Raw genomic sequence first — 18,357 nt, forward strand, 5'->3', positions numbered from 1 at the left:
CTCTCCGGTATTCATATATACCAAATTACAGACCAACACAAGTGACTTGAACTAATGCTGACATTGATTCATGCCTGAGTATTTTGTTGTCCTCTCCTAAGGATGCCTTATTAGGAACATGTGTCTGTGATCTTAACTACAAAATTTTTCTTCTGAACTTTGAGAAGAAAAAGTAGAAGTGTCAAAGGATGGTTACAGTCACCATAGTTTTCACTGTTGGTTATTCTGTAGTACCACTGTCCTTTGACTGGCATTGCCACCTACTACAATTCTTCTAAAAAATTCTACTAAAAGAGAGGTTATTTCATACATTTTGCTTTGTGGTTTTCTGTGCATTCTCCTCTGAATCAGCCTGCACAGACCACAGCAAGAGAGAATATAAAGTTAGCTGATTCACTTCTGCTGCTTGGTGTGGTGATCTCTAATTGCACTTAGTTGTGGGGATTTTCCAAAGCAGACAAGTGACTTCTCTTCTTGCCAGGTTGCTGCTGTCAGATTCTGAGGCATTTGGACATTACCACATCTCAAGAATGAGCAACATCATGTTCACAGCCATGCCGCCTGGCCATTGAGCAAACAAGCTCACTGGTGCTTTAGTTTAACAGCTCTCAATGGCAGCAAATGTCTATGCATTTTGTCATAGTTTCTTTGTGTTAAACAGAACTTGAACAAAAACAGCAGTGATCTGGAGTTTAGCTCACCTGGTAGAATCAACTACTCTATCCTCAAAATGTGATCTGAAGTGAGTAAAGCTTTTCAAAATTCTGAACTCCTTTCTTTTTGGGAATCAGCTGTAAACCTGACACTTCACTCCAGAGGAAGAAGCATCCCATACATTCAGGTTCTCAGAGATTATGGATGTCTCATAAGGCAGTAGATTCTTAATGAAGAAAACACTATGCTAGCCTGGCACCGAATCCCGGGGAAGAAACTTTCTGAACAGTGTGACCCCAACACATGTAGGCAAACTTTTACAAAGAGGCTTGCACTGGCCACAAAGACAGCCAAGTGCATGGACTAAACTTGCTCAGTAAGGGCAGTGCCCTGTGGCTACAATATGCACAAGTAGCATTAGCTGTTTTAGTATGGCTAGATTATAATAGCTGGAAACAAAGCTGTAACTTGAGTGTGGGCACTGATCCACTTTGAGTCCTTGTTTACGTACTTCTGCCTGTAGGACAAGGCTCCATAAATATTCAGAGATGTTCTCCTCTGAGGTAGTGCTGCAATAGCACTCAGCTGTGCAACCCTCATCTGGATTATTGAACACTTTCCCCTGCAAAAGTGGAAATCTTGATTCAGAAGAAGTGTTCATTCCAAAGGTCAGACCAAACCAGACTAAAAACAAAAAACACCCAATTAAGGAAGACCTTTCCACAGGCCTTGGCTACCAAATGGCCCAGAACCCAAATACCGCTCTTTGAAACATCCTAGTGGCTTTAATGGAGAGATGCTGCAATCCCCATTTTCAAAACATCTTGGTTACACGTTCAAAGCTGTCTGCTCCCTGACAGCACAAACCCCAAGGAAATAAAAAAGAACCAAACAACAAAACCAGAAAGTCTGCAAGAGGTAACATCCAGGACCTCAGGCAAAACTGAGCTGCTCCCAGTCTCCTGAACTGGGGAATGGATTCTGAAAGCCTGTGGAAAACTCCCGGTACAATCAGCAGGCTGAGATACGAATCCAGCTACTGCTCCAATGCTTCTTTCTCGTATATATGTATATTTTTATTTTTAAGCTTCAAATAGAAGAAACAATACAGAAAAAAGATAGAAAAAAGAGATATCCCCCTGTCCGGCGCTGGGTATGACCTGGGTTCCTCCTCCCCACAACCCTGCCTCGTTCCCTCTCTTCACAGTGACATCTACCGGCCTGCCCCGAAGGCTGCCCCGCACCGTCCAGCTCGCAGCCCGGGTTCGCTCTCCTCCGGCACGGAGCCAGCACGGAGCTCGCAGGGCAGCCGCAGCGCTGCCGTCGGGACACAGCGGCAGCCCCAGGGCGGCTCTTAGTACCGAGAGAAGGAAACTTTCCGGGCGTCTCCCACCCGCGAACTCCGCGGCCACGCGACATACGCGGGTACGAGCAAACAGAGGAACTGAAGAGCAACCTGCAGCCGCCTTTCTGTTGGGACAAGCCGGGTGCTGCTCCCTCAAAAGCCTTTTATTGCGCCGGGAACCCACCCCCCAAGCGATCAGGCTGCGCGCCCGCTCTGCGCTGCCGAACGGAGCCTGGGGCGGGCCGAGCCGGCGGCTCCACGTTCCGCGGGGTGTGGCCTCGGCATTATTTATGAGCTCCAGCCCCTACTTGCTCAGCTAATGATGCACTGCCGTGCTTCGCCTCTCAGAGCGGCGGTAAGGGCTGGGCAGTGCTGTAACTGGAAACCGGAGCTTTCACCGTCACCGCGCGGTCACTTTCCATTCACTTCTAGGTGCTTCATTGAGGGCTTGCGAGAAGCGCTCCTGGTGCCTTAGGATTATTTTTCAGAGAAGCTGGGAGTACCTTTGCAACCACGAAGAAGAGAGACTTTTCTTCATTAATATTATTATTATTTTTATTTTATTTTTTCTTCCCACCGTGAGTCAAGTTTGGAGTTAAAGCGTTCTGGTAACAGGAGTGGAGCCCATAAACTGATAGAAACCAGATAGAAGTCTGTACTGTTGGCTCCTCCAATAGCTGGGTAAGCATGATTGGAAGTTCTTTTTCTCTGCTGTAATAAATGTGAAATTTGTTTGATATTTGAATTTTTCTACTGTTCACAGATAGTCAAAGTATGTCTGGATTTGAGCTTTTCCTTTTTATTCCTTTCTTTCTTTTCTTCTGATGACTGGTTTTCCTTATGGGGTGTCAGAGTAAGAGTGAAGCTGCAGCAGATGACACCTGCGCAGCACTTAACAGCAAAGCTGCGTAATACTTTCCAAAGCAAAGCTGTGTGCTGAAAGCAGCCTCTATGACAGGAAAGCTTCACCACTTCAGTGTTGGTTTGCTGGTTTGTTTAGAACTGAGTAAGATCTAACAGCAGACATGGACAGAAATGGAGTTAGATATTGCTTTTTGTTTGTTCCAAAAGATTATTTAAGAAGACTTGAGAAGATTTGAGGTCTGTGTGTTGTCAGTGCAGATCATGTGCACGGGACATGCTGAATATAGTATCATGACTTAGTGAGATAAATTCAGAGTTGGGATATAAGCCCAAAGAGAGATTCAAACCTGCAGTGAGTTTGTGCTTGGTTACTAGATGTGTAAATCTCTGAAATGTAACTTACAGCTATTAAGTACTGATATGTCAGGCACCCTGAGATACCTCTGTGGCACTGTATGCATTTATTATTTATGTGTCTAACAGCTGGGTAGGAACCATGCTGCTTACAGCCTCGGTCTTACATTTGCCTGTCACTTCTGTATGAATGGTGAAGATGTGTGATTTGAGCAATGAAATGTAGTAATGTTTCACTCCTGTAGCTGATTGTGCTGGAGTTGGCAGGAGGCATGAGAGTGGGAGGGAAAGAGTGCTGAAAGGTTTATTTTTTGTTAGTATTATTTCTTACAGTATCATTTAAGGGAAGACAGAAAGCCACATGCTTGCTCCTCTGACTTTTCATCTCTATTGCAAAGAAAGCAAAGTGCTACTACTGTAAAATACTAATCCCATTGCATCTGTTAAATCACATGTTCAGTGTGATTGCCTATTTGTTTTGGCCTGAAAAAGCAATCTTATCAGGATTTAATGGCCTCTCTCTCTACTAAAAGAGGGCTAAGTTAAAGGATATCCCATGGGCTGGTTGCAGGGTTTTGAATTTAAAGCCCACAAAGCAGCATTAATGTTGGAGTTCATGCAGCTTGTTTAAGAATTATTTTTGGCAAAACTCTTCAGCTATCATTTTATTAGTTAACAGACCTTTAGAAATAATTTGGAAGAGGGCCATGATGAATATATTTCTTCTGTAGACCAATTCTGTATCTGGAAAATTTCTGACACCAGTGTTTGTGTCAATTAGTGGAGTGGTAGCATTACTTGGTCTGAATCCCCATCTTATTACTTCAGAGCTAACTGGACAGGGCAGGGTATAGTGTGGGCTACAGAGTTGTGTCCTCCTGCATGCTCTCTTCATCCTACACCAACTTCGCGTGAAAGTCTAATGCAGAGAGTAGCCTTTAAAAATGAATTACAGTGCGTGGATAGGGAATGACAGAGCTGGTAATGAGAGATGGAGCTTTTACCTCTTAGTGATGTGGATCCAGCCTGAACTGGTGCTGACCTAAAGTAATTCCTGCCTGACAGATGGTTCCTGCCATGATGGGGTGGTTGCAGCCAGTTCTTTTAGAAAAGGTTTGAATCTCAGAAGAGACTCGGTGAACAAAGATGTAGAAGTGTTGTCTTCCACTGGAGGGACTGCAGTGCTCGAGTTGAGGTGAAGAAGTGTGAAGTGGTTGCACAAACAACACTCTTCATTAGATAAATATATAGACTTTAAAGGTATCTTCTGGACTTTGGAGCTGTGCTCTTCAAGGTGCTGCCATTTGCTATAGAACTAAATATATCACCTGATCAAGTAATAGATGGTGTCCAGTAGAAAGGTAGTTAATGCCAAAAAGAAAACATATATATATATATATATATATACATATATGAAGAAGACTAGGCTGAGCTGAAGAAAATCACGGACACCATGATCAAAGTTCTCATAATTAAAATAGAATTTGAACTTCACAGTTTTTGGAGAGGTGCAGTTTATGAGCATCACAGATACACAGTGTTCAGTTACTAATATTTGGGTTTTATGGGTTTAGACCAAAGTTGACTAGAATTGGTAGGAAAGTGACACTGATTCCAAAGAGCTCAAGCCCATTGTGAGTCTTCCTGACCTATGAAATGGTGCAGATTTGTTCTGGAGTGTTTTCTGTTCTCTGAAAAGCTCAGTATTCTTAACCGCTTCCCCCTATAAAATGAATGTAGAGTAAGCAGATGTATAGTAGCCCAAGTATCAAGTGTTTACACACTGTACAACACAGGGCAGTTTTAGCGCTCTGTAAAAGTCTTGAGAGAGAAAGTAAGGGTTGCAAAAAGAAGCTAGTCCAAAAAGCAAATGTTGATTAATAGTTTCAAGCACGCTGAAATACTTTTGGTCTCAGTGCTTTTGAGATTAGTGACGTACACATTCAGGATTTGATCTTAAAAGAGGGTATAGAGGGCTATTAGAGCACTCAACCCAAATTCAAAGCTCATTTCCAAACACATTTGATTTCTATTTATTTATTTATTTATTTTTAAGATCAAATATGAAGTTAACGAAGTCAAGAGGTCTAAAAATATCAGTCAGCTTTTTATTCCTGAAACTTTATCTCCTGGCCTTGCTTTGCTCTGCCTTGACATTTAGTATAATTATTTTTCCAGCAGGTGGAATTGTCTTTATTTAAATAATCTGAATCTAACGCTGTAGTCTTCTGTAGCCAAAACTAAGGCTCTGCAGGCTCATTGTAACAGCAGAGAGCTCTTATTGTGCCAGCACAGAGCACAGCTGGAGAAGACCGTTTTCAGATCTATAAAGAAAAAACAAGAAGTGCTCTACCTCCTTCATATTATCATATATTATGGCATCAGATGGGAGAGCATTGTAGCACAGATTGTTCTGTAGCGCTGTTTGTGCTCTACAAAATCGTGTAACAGCATGTAATGCCAATTCTCTTTCTTTCAGGTTTCTTTTCTTGGATATTAAGTTGCAAATCTGAAGAAATGACACTTCTTGCACTGCACGCAGTGATTGGGATATTTATTTACTTCAGTGGCGTAAAAGGATCTTCCCAGCCTCAAGCAAGGGTGTTTTTAACATTCAATGGTAAGAAAGAAGATAAACATTCTTATGTTATGATTGAACATATTTCTCTCCACCTTCCATTCAATAACTGAGTAGAAACTATTTAGTCTGTGCCCACAATTAACTATTTTTGGTTTGTGTTGTTGAGGTGCCTATCAGTCTAAATTTGATTCTCTTCTGAAGTTTATCGCTACTATGCATGCATCCCTTTTCTTTATTTAAAAGTTATTATGATTATTATTAAGATTTTATTTCTTAGCTTTTTTTTTTTTTTGAAAGAAAATGTATGTAAGGTACATGGCGTGTAATAGAAATAGTTAATAAGTTTAGTTGCTTTCACTTGATGCCCAGCTGAGTTATTTTCACTATGAAAATGGAACTGCTTGAAGGCTGACCAAGATAGCAAGACAGAGTCCTTTGGCAACACAGATTTTTGCACACTTGATAAAATGTGTTGGATGTACTTACCATTTCAAACCGTGGATACCTGCCTTACACAAGTAATTAGAATAATTGTTTTCAAAAGAAATGCATGTTTACTTCTGAAGTGATGAGCAATATGTTATTAATCCAATTACTTCAGTATTACTTTAATAGCAAGGTAGCTTTTTCTTCTAGCATTAAGCCTTCTGTTAATTGCTGATTTTAGCCATCATGTGAGAATGTCTGGGTTCTTTGGGCTTCTGTTAAATCTGAACAGAACTTATCACTAAATACAAGGGCATTCATTTTCCTCAACCCTTTCTGTTTTCTGGGATTGTCTCTGAGGCTTGATGGCTCACTGCTACCTTCATTGACAGAGTCAACTATGATGAGCTGTATGGTTTGTGAGCATGAGGCTGTCCTGCAGATACCATTCCCTGCTTTGGGCATAGTCTGTGTGCTCTGATCAATCTCTGAAGTACTATTTTGACAATTGCTATTGTTAGGAAGTACTTCCAATTGCTACTCACAGCAACGGTTATAGCTGTGTACTCTTGGGTCAGGGAGGTATTGGAATGAAACCTGCCAAGTGCGAATGTGAAGTAGACTGAACAATGTAAGGTGTTCTATGTTGTAAGTGTAGGGCTCGAAGTGTTTGATTTCAGTAGGGGTTTCTTGGTGTGGCTTCAGTAAAGGCAGTGGTAAAACTGATATTTGAAGAGGGTGCTGCCAACTGAAGAAGCAGATGGGAATTTCCTTTCCTTGTGGAAGTAGTGGTGATTTAATTTAGATGGTACTGATTCTACAAAACTCAGTCTAGAAGCAAATTTGGACATGATTATGTGCTGCACTTGCAGGCCTGTCGCAGTTATATGAATTAGACTGCTTCAGGGTTGCACATTCTGTCCACAGTGGCCTGGGTTTCCCTTGATCTGTTATTGGAGTGTGAGGTAGGAAACACTCAAGTTTTCTCATTCAGGCTTGTGAAAGAATTGTAATAAGGAGCAAGTGGTTTTAGCTGGGGCTAGGGCGATCTGTGTTTCATTCTGAAATGCAGTTTCACCCATGGGGGTGTGTGGGGGGGACAAAATTGAGGAAAAAGTAATGACAAGGTAAATTGAAACCTTAGTTTGTCCTGGTTGAAAGGAGGCTGTCCCTCCTTCCTCTGAAAGGAGCTGTGAAAGCTCTGTGTCACCGAGAAGGTGCACTGATTACAGATTAATCCTACTGTATCTTTCACAGGAGTTGCACAGTTTGTTCCATGGCCTTGTTTTTTAAATCAATGCTTTGCATGAGTAGAGCTGAGAATCCTTTTCAGTGAAAGTAGAAAGTATTACCTAAACATAGTGATATTTCCTGATTATTTTAAAACAGACATTTAAACTTCCCTAATACTTATTTCAGCATTCAGACTTTTCCTAAAATGTGTGCATATATATATATTAAAATCTTTTTTTTTTTTTCTTTTTAAATGGGTCTGTCAAAAACAAAGAAGAAATTACACAAGCATTTTATAATACATCAAGTAATGTCTGAAATATGACTGATCTTTTCATACAAGATGAAAACAGTGTTTATTTTTAAGCCTGATTTCCAGATGGTAAAGAAGAATTTTCTTTATAGAAATGAGAGTTTGCAGGTTCTGCTGTACAAGATAATGGTCTAGCCACTGTTCTATAAATCTTTGTTTATTTACAGAGATAGTAAAATAAGAGGAAAAAGGTAAAACATTGTATTGTTTCACTAAATGTGGTAACATGATCTTTCTGTGTAAGCCGCTTCATAGCGTTTTGGGTTTTTATTTTAAATCACATAGAAATATCAAGCTATTGGCTGTCTCCATGTCCTGAGATGTTGTCAGGTTTTTATGGAGAATTGTCACTCTTTTAAAGTGCATCATTTGAAAATAGAACTATAATTAGAGCTCCTTATGTTTTAAATGACATTAGACAATAAAGACAAGTCATTCAAGCTTAAGATACTTACATGATATTTTTCAAGTTCTGAATTGGGTTTGGCTCAGTGTCAGTAATTACAGTGCTTATGTTTTGGGGATAGAATGTGTACAGGAGGAGAAAATTGGTGATGCTTTTCAAAGCTAACCTGCTCCTTCAGGATCAAGTCAATTGAGCTTATTCACATCATGGCATTTCTCATGGGAAAATCTACCAAGTATCTTGACCTATTCTGTTGTTCATCAAGAAAGATAAAAATGTGAACCGTTTGAATCATGGGCTGCTTTTCTGTTTGCCATCTACTTCATTAAGAATCAACTGTAATTAAAAAGTAAGCCTGGGTAATGCCTCAAGAGCCTGATAATAGGGATTTTGCAATTAACTTCAATGAGCGAAGGACTGCAACCCTAATTTCTATTTTTGAAATCAAAAGCTTGGCCTCTTGTCCAATTAAAATGTAGTTCATGACTCAGCTGAGACTGTTAAATGTGAGTCTGAAATGACTCTGGAACTTATTGCCTGCACCCTGAGTGTCTTGAAAATTCCTGTGTCATGCAGAGCTCCTAGGCCTGATTTTTGTTTTCACTGTGCATAGCCATTCACTCAGATAAAAAGAAAATGTCAGCCTGGAGCTGAGCTGTGTGTTTTGCACAGGTATATGCAGTTATATCCAGCACCAGACCTATAGAGAATCAGGTGACGGGGTTCTCATTTTGCTTCGAGTGATTTATTATAACTTAATTGTCCTGTTTAACAGTAATGGCTCAGGCTATCAATTTTGTGCTACATCTGAAGAGCTGCTTTAGCTGAAGATAGGTGACTCCAGCTTTTTCTAGTTCTTAAATTGCAAAGATGTGAAGCCTGTGGTGCAGCAGCTGCAATACTGTTGGAGTTGTTTGTCATGTTACCACTGAGCATGTGGGAGCTGCGGAAGCAGGGAGGGACACAACACATGTCCCTACACTATTCCTCCTCCTCTCATCTCTTCTAGCTTCTTGCCCCTTAATAGATCTTCCCAATCTAATTAAATCACCCATCATAATTTAAAGAACCACAGTTTTTCTCCTTATAGCAAATTACTTATCTGTTTATGAACTATCAAGCATCATTCCTCTATTTCTCCAATTACATACATTTCTCCTTGTTACTACATGTTTCTGAACAGATAACAGGGAGCTGCATCTCTCAGGCTCCTTAGTGGCAAGCCTTTCTCAAGGCTAGTGGGAGTATTATCATAACAACAGTAGAGTTATGAGATGCCAGGATAGTTTCAAACTTTTTGTTCCAGCTCCCATTTATGTTTTCAAACTTACTAAAAGCCCAGTGTGAGCCGGGCTGAGCTGCTTTAATATCAGACTCTGAATCTGTCAAAGCATTTCCACTACTTATTTTTTGAAAATGTATTCAGGCCCATATTTGAACTTTGAATTTATACAGAGGCAAAATCAAGTGATAATTTCACAGTTTACTGGGAACGTTTCATGCATTCCTACCTAAAATGTCTGGCCAAGAAGATATTTCCCATGCAGATTCTCCCATTGTCTACCGTGAAAATTCCATAAGAGAAGTGGATCAAGGCTAATTTGCAGACTGTTTTGTTTCTCTTTTTGTCTTAAAATTGCTAGAACACGTAAAGCGCTTTTAAGAGAGTATCAGTCAGCTTCATTAATGACAATTAAAAAGCATAAAATGTCACCAGAGCAACAGCAGCACACATTCAACTGTCAACATATTTAAAAAGATTTAATGCAACCCCTGTGGTTACCCTCAAGGAGAAATAAAGGAACTGAGAACCGTTTTCTTTGAGCTCTTGAGCAACAGCAGTACAACTTGTTTCTAAACAATCCCTCATTGTAATGTTAATGTTACCACAGTTAATAAAAAGTTCATTTATTATTTGGTGGACTTTGTGCTGATGACATTCTAGTAGGCAATGCTTTTTGCTTAAACAGTTGATTGAATATTTGGTGGTGTCTGTGGAATAAAAGTTACATGCAAAATGAAGTTGTTGGTTTTTCGTTTTTTAAATTGAGGGGGGGGAAAAGAAGTGATACATTGTTTTATTTCGTTTATTTATTTATTAAGAACTTACCTAGAAATCCCTTGAGTGTATTTTTAGTGGTATAATATTTAGCAAATCATGAATCATATTTTCTCAGAAGTGACTGAGTTGTGGCTTTCACAGCTTAATAGATCTCAAATGATGCTGATTTACAAAAAGCTGAGCACCAACCATATGAAAATTCAATTCTGTTTCACACTGGAGATCTAAAAATTTAACATTCTTGAATATTGTCAACTGAAAATCTTCTCTTTAGCAGTGAAGTTAGTATTGTTACACTTGATATAACTGGAAACTAAATCTTGGGTTATTATGAAAGGCCAGTAATTTACAAATTACAACTGGAGGTAGCTTTTAGATCTTTGTTTTCTCTGTATATGGAGTCTTTTACTGTTACAAATCAACAGATAGAGATATAATAAAATGAATCTTGTATATAAATTAAATTATTTGAGTAGGCTATGAGTTAAATGTAACATACAATATTTTCTAAGAGATATTAAAGGTAGTATGGGATAAAAGCCTGACTCATTAAACTCCTTCTAGAGTTTAATGGGTAGAGAATCCATTGCCAAATAAACATTAAACCTGATTGTTTTCACACTAACTCTCAGTCAGCAACAGTGCAACTAACTTGGCTTCTCTGTCATTGTTGAAAGAGTGAGGGAAGAAAATGTATTCTACTGATACTGTATCCAGAGTTAGATTGTATGTGTTTGACTTCAGCTGTGAAAACTCAAGTAATAAAGCTGAAATCATAGGCAATGTTTCCCTTGTTGATTATAGGTTCTCTGAAGTCTCTAAAAGTACCCTTATAGGACAACATAAATAAGAACATGGTCTACTAGGTAATTAATTATCAGGCCCCAAGTTTAAGGGAAAAGTAATCCTATGCTTGGATGAATTACTCATGTAAACTTTGCGAAGTCTGAGAAGACATGACTGTTTCTTGCATGCTAGAAAGTCTAAGAACTTATTTATTCCCTTTAATCTTATCTTTTTCCCAGGTCATTCAATTTCACCTGTATCTGAACCATCATTACTTGATTTTTATTTAATTTTTTTTTTTTTTTTTTTTTTTTAGTGTAGAAAAATCAAAACTTTTTTAGAGCATTTCTGCAGATTCAGTACATTATTAGCTGTCTCTGCTTTTCACGGAGCAAATAGCTATCTTGGGCAATTCTACTGTCCTCTTGTTGTATTTCTTCCTTGTATTTTGTGTCTCAAGCAAATGCTAAAGTCTCTACATAGACTTATTTCCATTATTATACAACGCATCTTTTATGTTTAAAAGAAATGCAATGAGAGGAAAAATGTCATAGACATTTCTAATACCCTATCTTTTTCAGAATTATTATCAGTAATAAGGGCTTCTCTGTGAGCTGTTTCCGTACTGGATGAGTTCACAGTGCTCTTTGATATGTGTTGTTGCACAAGCCTTTTTGTGTATAAGATGTAATTAGTGATGTGACTCACAACAATTACTCATTTTATTGAAGTGCATTGACTGAGATCCTAGCATGAATAAATACATAGACCAAGACCTTATCCTGCAACTTGAACTGGCTGTTCCCTCAACATGTGTATTTCATTCCTTTTGGTACTGTCTTATGAGTGTTCTCAATTACACTCCTCAAAAAAGACTAGGCACTCTTTCTTGGGGGAAGGGCCTTTGATAAGGACTATTTTCCATTCCAGTGTGCCATCTCATCTTACGTTCAGATTGTTATGGCTGCAACAAGCATCAGGTTAAAAGAAGTTTGTGTTTTCCCCTCTTCAACCAATTACAGAGTTGGGACCTCAGGGATGTGCCCGAGGTGCGAAAAATACTTCACCTGCATGAATCAGAAGTTCTGACACCTCTCTGTGTGCAAATAAAGATAAGTGTGTCTTTCTGGTAGTGAAATGGAAGATAGTGATTAATGAAGGGCTAACACTGTTAATTATTCCTCCTTTCCCTTTGTACATCCATCCTTGTTCTGTTCAGAATTGGTACAGTTAGAGTCTGTATGAGAAGATGCTTTGCATTTGCATCATGTGATTTCATCCATCACTGATATGAATTCTTTGGAAAGCAGGACTCATGCCTGCTGATACACTGGAGCAAAAACTCTGGTACCACAGCAGAATGGAGATGAGGAGTGATAGCTCTGCCTCTCACAAGAAACCACCCTTTTTCTGGTGGTAGGACCATCATGCCCTCCCAATAAATCTATTTGTCTCTTTATTATGGTAAATATAAGGATAACATTCTCTCCTTGATAAAAGAATCTCTTGCTCCTTTTGTGGGTACGGTTGGTGGAGGTCATGTTTCCTTGCCATTTGAGGAATAGCTAGTATATGGTATATTCCCAACTTCTCTTAAACATCAAATTATATGTGCAAAACTATAGTTTATGAATGTTCCTTCACAATTAAAAACCCAGATTACATCTAGATTATTTTCAGAAATGCAGTATAAATATTTTAAGACCTTAAAAAAAAACCTACGCGTTCCAAGACATCAATAAAAAACAAAGCTAACATTTTGAAAAGCTATCCAGTCACCGTCATTTATTTCATGTACAAGAAACTGCAATCCAGGGTATTACATTATTATCTGAAACAAATATTCTTCTAATCCCCACCCCTTCTCCATCCAGACAGCTTGATAGAAAAATCTCTGGAATAGCATTTCATCAGTACACAGCTCCTGTATACCACCAAATCACCATGAGATGAGAGGTAACTCTGTGAGAATCCTTCAGGGCTAAGGTCTTAATTCTCTCAAAAATAGAATTTGGCCACCATCTCAGGATGTAACACTTCCTTGCTCTTCTGAAGTATGATATGAGTGATGTAGCAGTCGAGAGCTTGTGGGTGAGAATCAAGGGCCAGGCTGGTAAGGGGGACACTGTAGTGGGTGTGTACTACAGGCCTCCTGATCAGGAAGAGGAGGTTGATGAGGCCTTCCGTAGCCAACTGGAAGTAGCATCACGCTCCCGGGCGTTGGTACTTTTGGGGGATTTCAATTATCCAGATATTTGCTGGACGACCAATATGGCCAAGCATGCGCGGTCCAGACAATTCTTGCAGTGTATTGAAGATAACTTTCTAATGCAGATGGTCGAGGTACCGACGCGGGGCGGGGTGCTGCTGGACCTTATTCTCACCAACAAGGAAGGACTCGTTAATAAAAGTAAAAGTTAAGGAAGTAAAAGTCGGGGGTAACTTGGGTTGTAGCGACCATGAGATGGTGGAGTTCGAGATCCTGAGCGGAGGAAGCAAAACAAAAAGTAGGATTGCTACCCTGGACTTCAGGAGAGCCAACTTTGATCTCCTCCGGGACTTACTTGGGGCCATCCCGTGGGCCAGGGTGCTAGAAGGCAAGGGGGCCTGTGAGAGCTGGCTAGCATTCAAACGGCTCCTCTTCCAGGTTCAGGATCGGTGTGTCCCTGTAACTAAGAAGTCAGGAAAAGGTGCCAGGAGACCTGCGTGGATGAGTAAGGAACTCATGTGCAAGCTCCGCAGAAAGAAGAAAGTACACGATATGTGGAAAAAGGGTCTGGCCACTTGGGAACAATATAAGAATGTAGTCAGGGACTGCCGAGATGCGACCAGGAAGGCTAAAGCCCACCTGGAGCTGAATCTAGCTAAGGAGATAAAGGATAATAAAAAAGGGTTTTTTAAGTACATTAACAGCAAAAGGAAGGCTAGGGAGAATGTGGGCCCCATACTAAGTGAGGGGGGTGTTCTGGTAACGGGGGATGCTGAGAAGGCGGAAATACTGAACGCCTTCTTTGCCTCTGTCTTTAGTGAAAGGGCTCTCCCCCAGGAATCCCAGTCCCCGGTGGTTGATGAGAGAATCTGGGGAATGGGAGATTTCCCTTTAGTCAGGGAAGAGGTGGTCCGTGAGTGCTTAGGAAACATTAATGTCCATAAATCCATGGGACCTGATGGGGTGCACCCGCGGGTGCTGAGAGAGCTGGCAGAGGTTATTGCTAAGCCGCTCTCTGTAATTTTTCAAAGGTCTTGGAGAACTGGGGAGGTGCCTGAAGACTGGAGGATGGCCAATGTCACCCCAGTCTTCAAAAAGGGCAAGAAGGATGACCCGGGTAATTATAGGCCAGTCAGCCTCACCTCTGTCCCAGGGAAGGTGATGGAACAGCTTGTGCTGGATGCCATCTCCAGACAACTGGGAGAAAAGGAGGTTATCAGGAGTACTCAGCATGGGTTCACCAAGGGGAGGTCGTGCTCGACCAACCTGGTGGCCTTTTATGAAGATGTCACTAGCTGGGTGGACGGGGGGAGAGCGGTAGATGTAGTCTACCTTGATTTCAGTAAGGCTTTTGATACGGTCCCCCATGACATCCTTATAACAAAGCTGAGGAAGTATGGGATAGATGAGTGGACGGTGAAGTGGATCGAGAATTGGCTGACTGGCAGAGTGCAGAGGGTTGTCGTTGGCGGTGCGGTGTCTGGCTGGAGGCCTGTGACTAGTGGTGTCCCCCAGGGGTCTGTGCTGGGTCCAGTCTTGTTCAACATCTTCATCAACGACCTTGATGAGGGGATAGTGGCCACCCTCAGCAAGTTTGCTGATGACACGAAGCTGGGAGGATTGGCTGACACGCCTGAAGGCTGTGCAGCCATTCAGAGAGACCTGGACAGACTGGAGAGCTGGGCAGTAAGAAACCGGATGAGGTTTAACATAAGCAAGTGTAGAGTCTTGCATCTCGGTAGAAATAATTGCATACACCAGTACAGGTTGGGGGAAGACCTGCTGGAGAGGAGCTCTGCTGAGAGGGACCTGGGCGTCCTGGTGGACGACAGGTTGGCCATGAGCCAGCAGTGTGCCCTTGTAGCCAAAAAGGCCAATGGCATTCTGGGGTGCATTAAAAAGAGCGTAGCCAGCAGGTCAAGGGAGGTGATCCTCCCCCTCTACTCTGCCCTGGTGAGGCCTCATCTGGAATACTGTGTCCAGTTCTGGGCTCCCCAGTACAAAAAAGACAGGGATCTCTTGGAAAGAGTCCAGCGGAGGGCCACAAAGATGGTGAAGGGCCTGGACCATCTCCCCTACGAGGAGAGACTTAGGGAACTGGGTCTGTTTAGCCTTGAGAAAAGAAGGCTGAGAGGGGACTTGATCCAGGTTTATAAATACCTGAGGTGTGGGAGCTATAGTGGCGAGGCTGGTCTCTTTTCAGTAGTGCGTGGGGACAGGACTAGGGGCAATGGGCTGAAACTCCAGCATAGGAAGTTCCGCACGAATGTGCGCAAGAACTTCTTTACAGTGAGGGTGACGGAGCACTGGAACAGGCTGCCCAGGGAGGTGGTGGAGTCTCCTTCTCTGGAGATATTCAAGACTCGCCTGGACGCCTACCTGTGCGACGTGGTGTAGGGAGCCTGCTTTGGCAGGGGGGTTGGACTCGATGATCTCTGGAGGTCCCTTCCAACCCCTATAATTCTGTGATTCTGTGATATAACATTTTTAATGAGCTCAGTTAGCTTCAGGAAGGAAGTAGGTTTTATTATTATTATCGTCATTTGGAGGCTGTAAGTAGATACTTCATATAAAAACATAACCTATTTTTATGAGAAGATTTTACTTTTAGTTCAAATCTCAATAGCAAATATGCTTTTTGGGAATGCAGCACGTAGAAACAGATTGAAGTGAATATCCACACTTTTGAACTGCCTGTTTAATCTTGATTACTGCTCTGGGATACATGATTGCTTCACCTACGTTATCTTTTACAGTATGTATGACGAGACATCACAGTCACCCTGGGTTGCCAAGTTGCTTAATGGAAAAACAAAATGTCTCTTGGCAAATACTTAAAGAAAAAAGAAAAAAATGTCAAAAGGAATCTGAAGCCAAATTCTTTAATTAAAGGCATCATATCAAGCTATTAAAAGGGTCAGATTGGCATAATGAGATGAAGAAAAAAGGAATTATCTTCAGTCACACAGTAAATGTATGACATTAAAACTTTAAGCTATCTTCCATATCATATGAAAAAAAATACTGATTATTTGTGGTTGTTTCTTGTTTTGTTTTTGTTTTTTTCTTTTGCTTTATAATATTATTTCCCCTTACCTTTCTTAATGAAAAATGTGTTTGCTTTTAAAAAACTTCAAGTAATGCAGAAGAAATCAATTTCTGTCAGCAGAGAATCAATTCAATTTTGCACATATTTTCCTCTTTTAACATCTGTGTAAATCAGGTTATACATCTCAGCCACCTAGCTTAAAGGAGCTGCAGTGTTAGATTTACAGAGACAAAGGAAACCTATGGGGCAAGTGTCTGACTGCAATTCAGTGAGTGGGTTCATTTTCTTTCCATCTCACATAACAGAGACCGAGAAAGCAAAGTTTTGAATGGCAGTAGAAGATAGATAGATTTCATGGCACATATGAACACAATTATTAATAGCACAAAAGAAAATAAATAGGGAAAAGCAGTAGGATAGATGTATTCATAATCCTGAAGTAGCTTGTCTTTAATTCAAAAAAGGTATGTGTATTCAAAGCACCATACATACACACCTCAGTACATATGATGTTTTCCTTTTTATCCCAGACATTTTTGTAAACCTAAAAATGACAAAGAAACTCCTTGAAAACAATTATTGATCTCAGAAGAGAACAAGACTGTAATTTCCTTGTCCTGTACTGAGCCCCAGCTATTCAGGAATGAAAAGTGTTTTCTTTGGAATCGCTGTTCACATTTTGACTTTTCTGGTGTGTTTTAGAGGCACAGGATAGTTCATAACACATTCAGTTTTCTACTGTTTAGAATTTCCACCTCTTTCCACCTCTTCTGAAATAACCAGCCTGCATACCTGCCATTGCAGTTCGGTGAGACAGTCTCCATGTTAAAATGTTAAGTGTTCTTATAAGCCACAAGATCAAACTAGTACACAAAAATGTAAACACTTACGTCTTCAGAATAGCACTTTCCTTTTTTTTTTTTTTTTTTTTTTTTTTTTTTTTTTTTTAATATCAACCAATTAAGATGTTATTTTCAAGGAGAGGCCTGGCAAAAAATCAAAAATTTTCTTTTTGCGGCCTGAAAAGGATTTATTTGGCATGGAGAACTGATCCTGGGCTTAAACTTTTTGATGGCTTCAGTGTGATCACAGCTGGAATTTTTTAAGCTGATTCTGTTAAAAACCCACTTCCTGCCACTGTTGAAAATAATGCACCATCTTTTTTTTTTTTTTTTCTTTTTTTTTTTCCTTCTTTCTTTCTTTAAGGCAGATAAACCTGTAGCAAAGACAGAAGAGCTTAAAGGCCTTTTGAGGTATTCTCTGGCATTTTCTGTTAAAGAAAGAAAGGTATGCATGCTTGACGATGAAGTATGAAAAGGAGCATGTTTGTAAAGTCATTACTTCAGATTTAATATCATTATAGTTTTAGTAAGTCCCTTTACAATGAGACGTTTGCCAGTCATTCAGTTCCTGTAGCAATCTTATTTTCCTTATGGATGCTTGTCTATGGCTGCTTCAAAAATAATTTTTAAAAGTACATTAGGAGAAGAATCAAATGTCAGTGATCTTTATTTCATTGGATGTTTTTCAAACTCCTTTTCTACCATTTCCAGAACTTTTAGGTCCCTAAATGTGTTCTTAAGATTGCGCAGGCAGCTGAAAGTCTATTCATGAAGTGGTAACACTACATGAAACTACAACAATCATTTGCAACTTTCAGATGTGGTCAAGTACGTCACTGTCTTCACTGACACTGTTTAGAAAATGAAAGAGAAAAGCTACAAATCTGGCCGCCATGGTTTGGCCCACCAGCCACAGCCAAGAAACAATGGACTTTTATCTGATCCAATCTTTTTCTCTGAAACACAGGAGCATCTTTGCTTGGCACTGTATTTTTCTTCAGCAGATGAAATCTTCCTTCTGATGCAACACACTCACAATGGGCAGTGACTTAATGAAGCACAAGTATGGTGCCAATGGGAAGGAAAGGACATAAGTCTGGCTGCACTTGTATGTATGTATGTATGTGTACCTTCAGCTAGACCAGTTAAAGCTGCTTCTATGTCGATTTGAGTAAAAGCAGGCTCTGAGGGAGAGGGGTAAGCACAGGAATTTGGCATCTCCAATAGCAGCTG

General features: G+C 40.4%; 1 protein-coding gene across 1 annotated transcript in view; it reads left to right on the forward strand.

Annotated features, from left to right (window-relative positions):
• The first annotated feature begins 2,282 nt into the window (after nt 1–2,282).
• SEMA3C (semaphorin 3C) overlaps nt 2,283–18,357 on the forward strand; it is a 118,186-nt gene continuing 102,111 nt past the window's right edge. Inside the window, exons 1-2 of the mRNA XM_072351084.1 lie at nt 2,283–2,680; nt 5,697–5,837. Of these exons, the coding sequence (XP_072207185.1) occupies nt 5,735–5,837 (103 nt within the window). The 5' untranslated portion in view covers nt 2,283–2,680; nt 5,697–5,734. The remainder of the gene's footprint in view (nt 2,681–5,696; nt 5,838–18,357) is intronic.

This window comes from Excalfactoria chinensis, chromosome 1 (assembly GCF_039878825.1).
Source record: "Excalfactoria chinensis isolate bCotChi1 chromosome 1, bCotChi1.hap2, whole genome shotgun sequence".
In the NCBI taxonomy this organism is placed as follows: Eukaryota; Metazoa; Chordata; class Aves; order Galliformes; family Phasianidae; genus Excalfactoria; species Excalfactoria chinensis.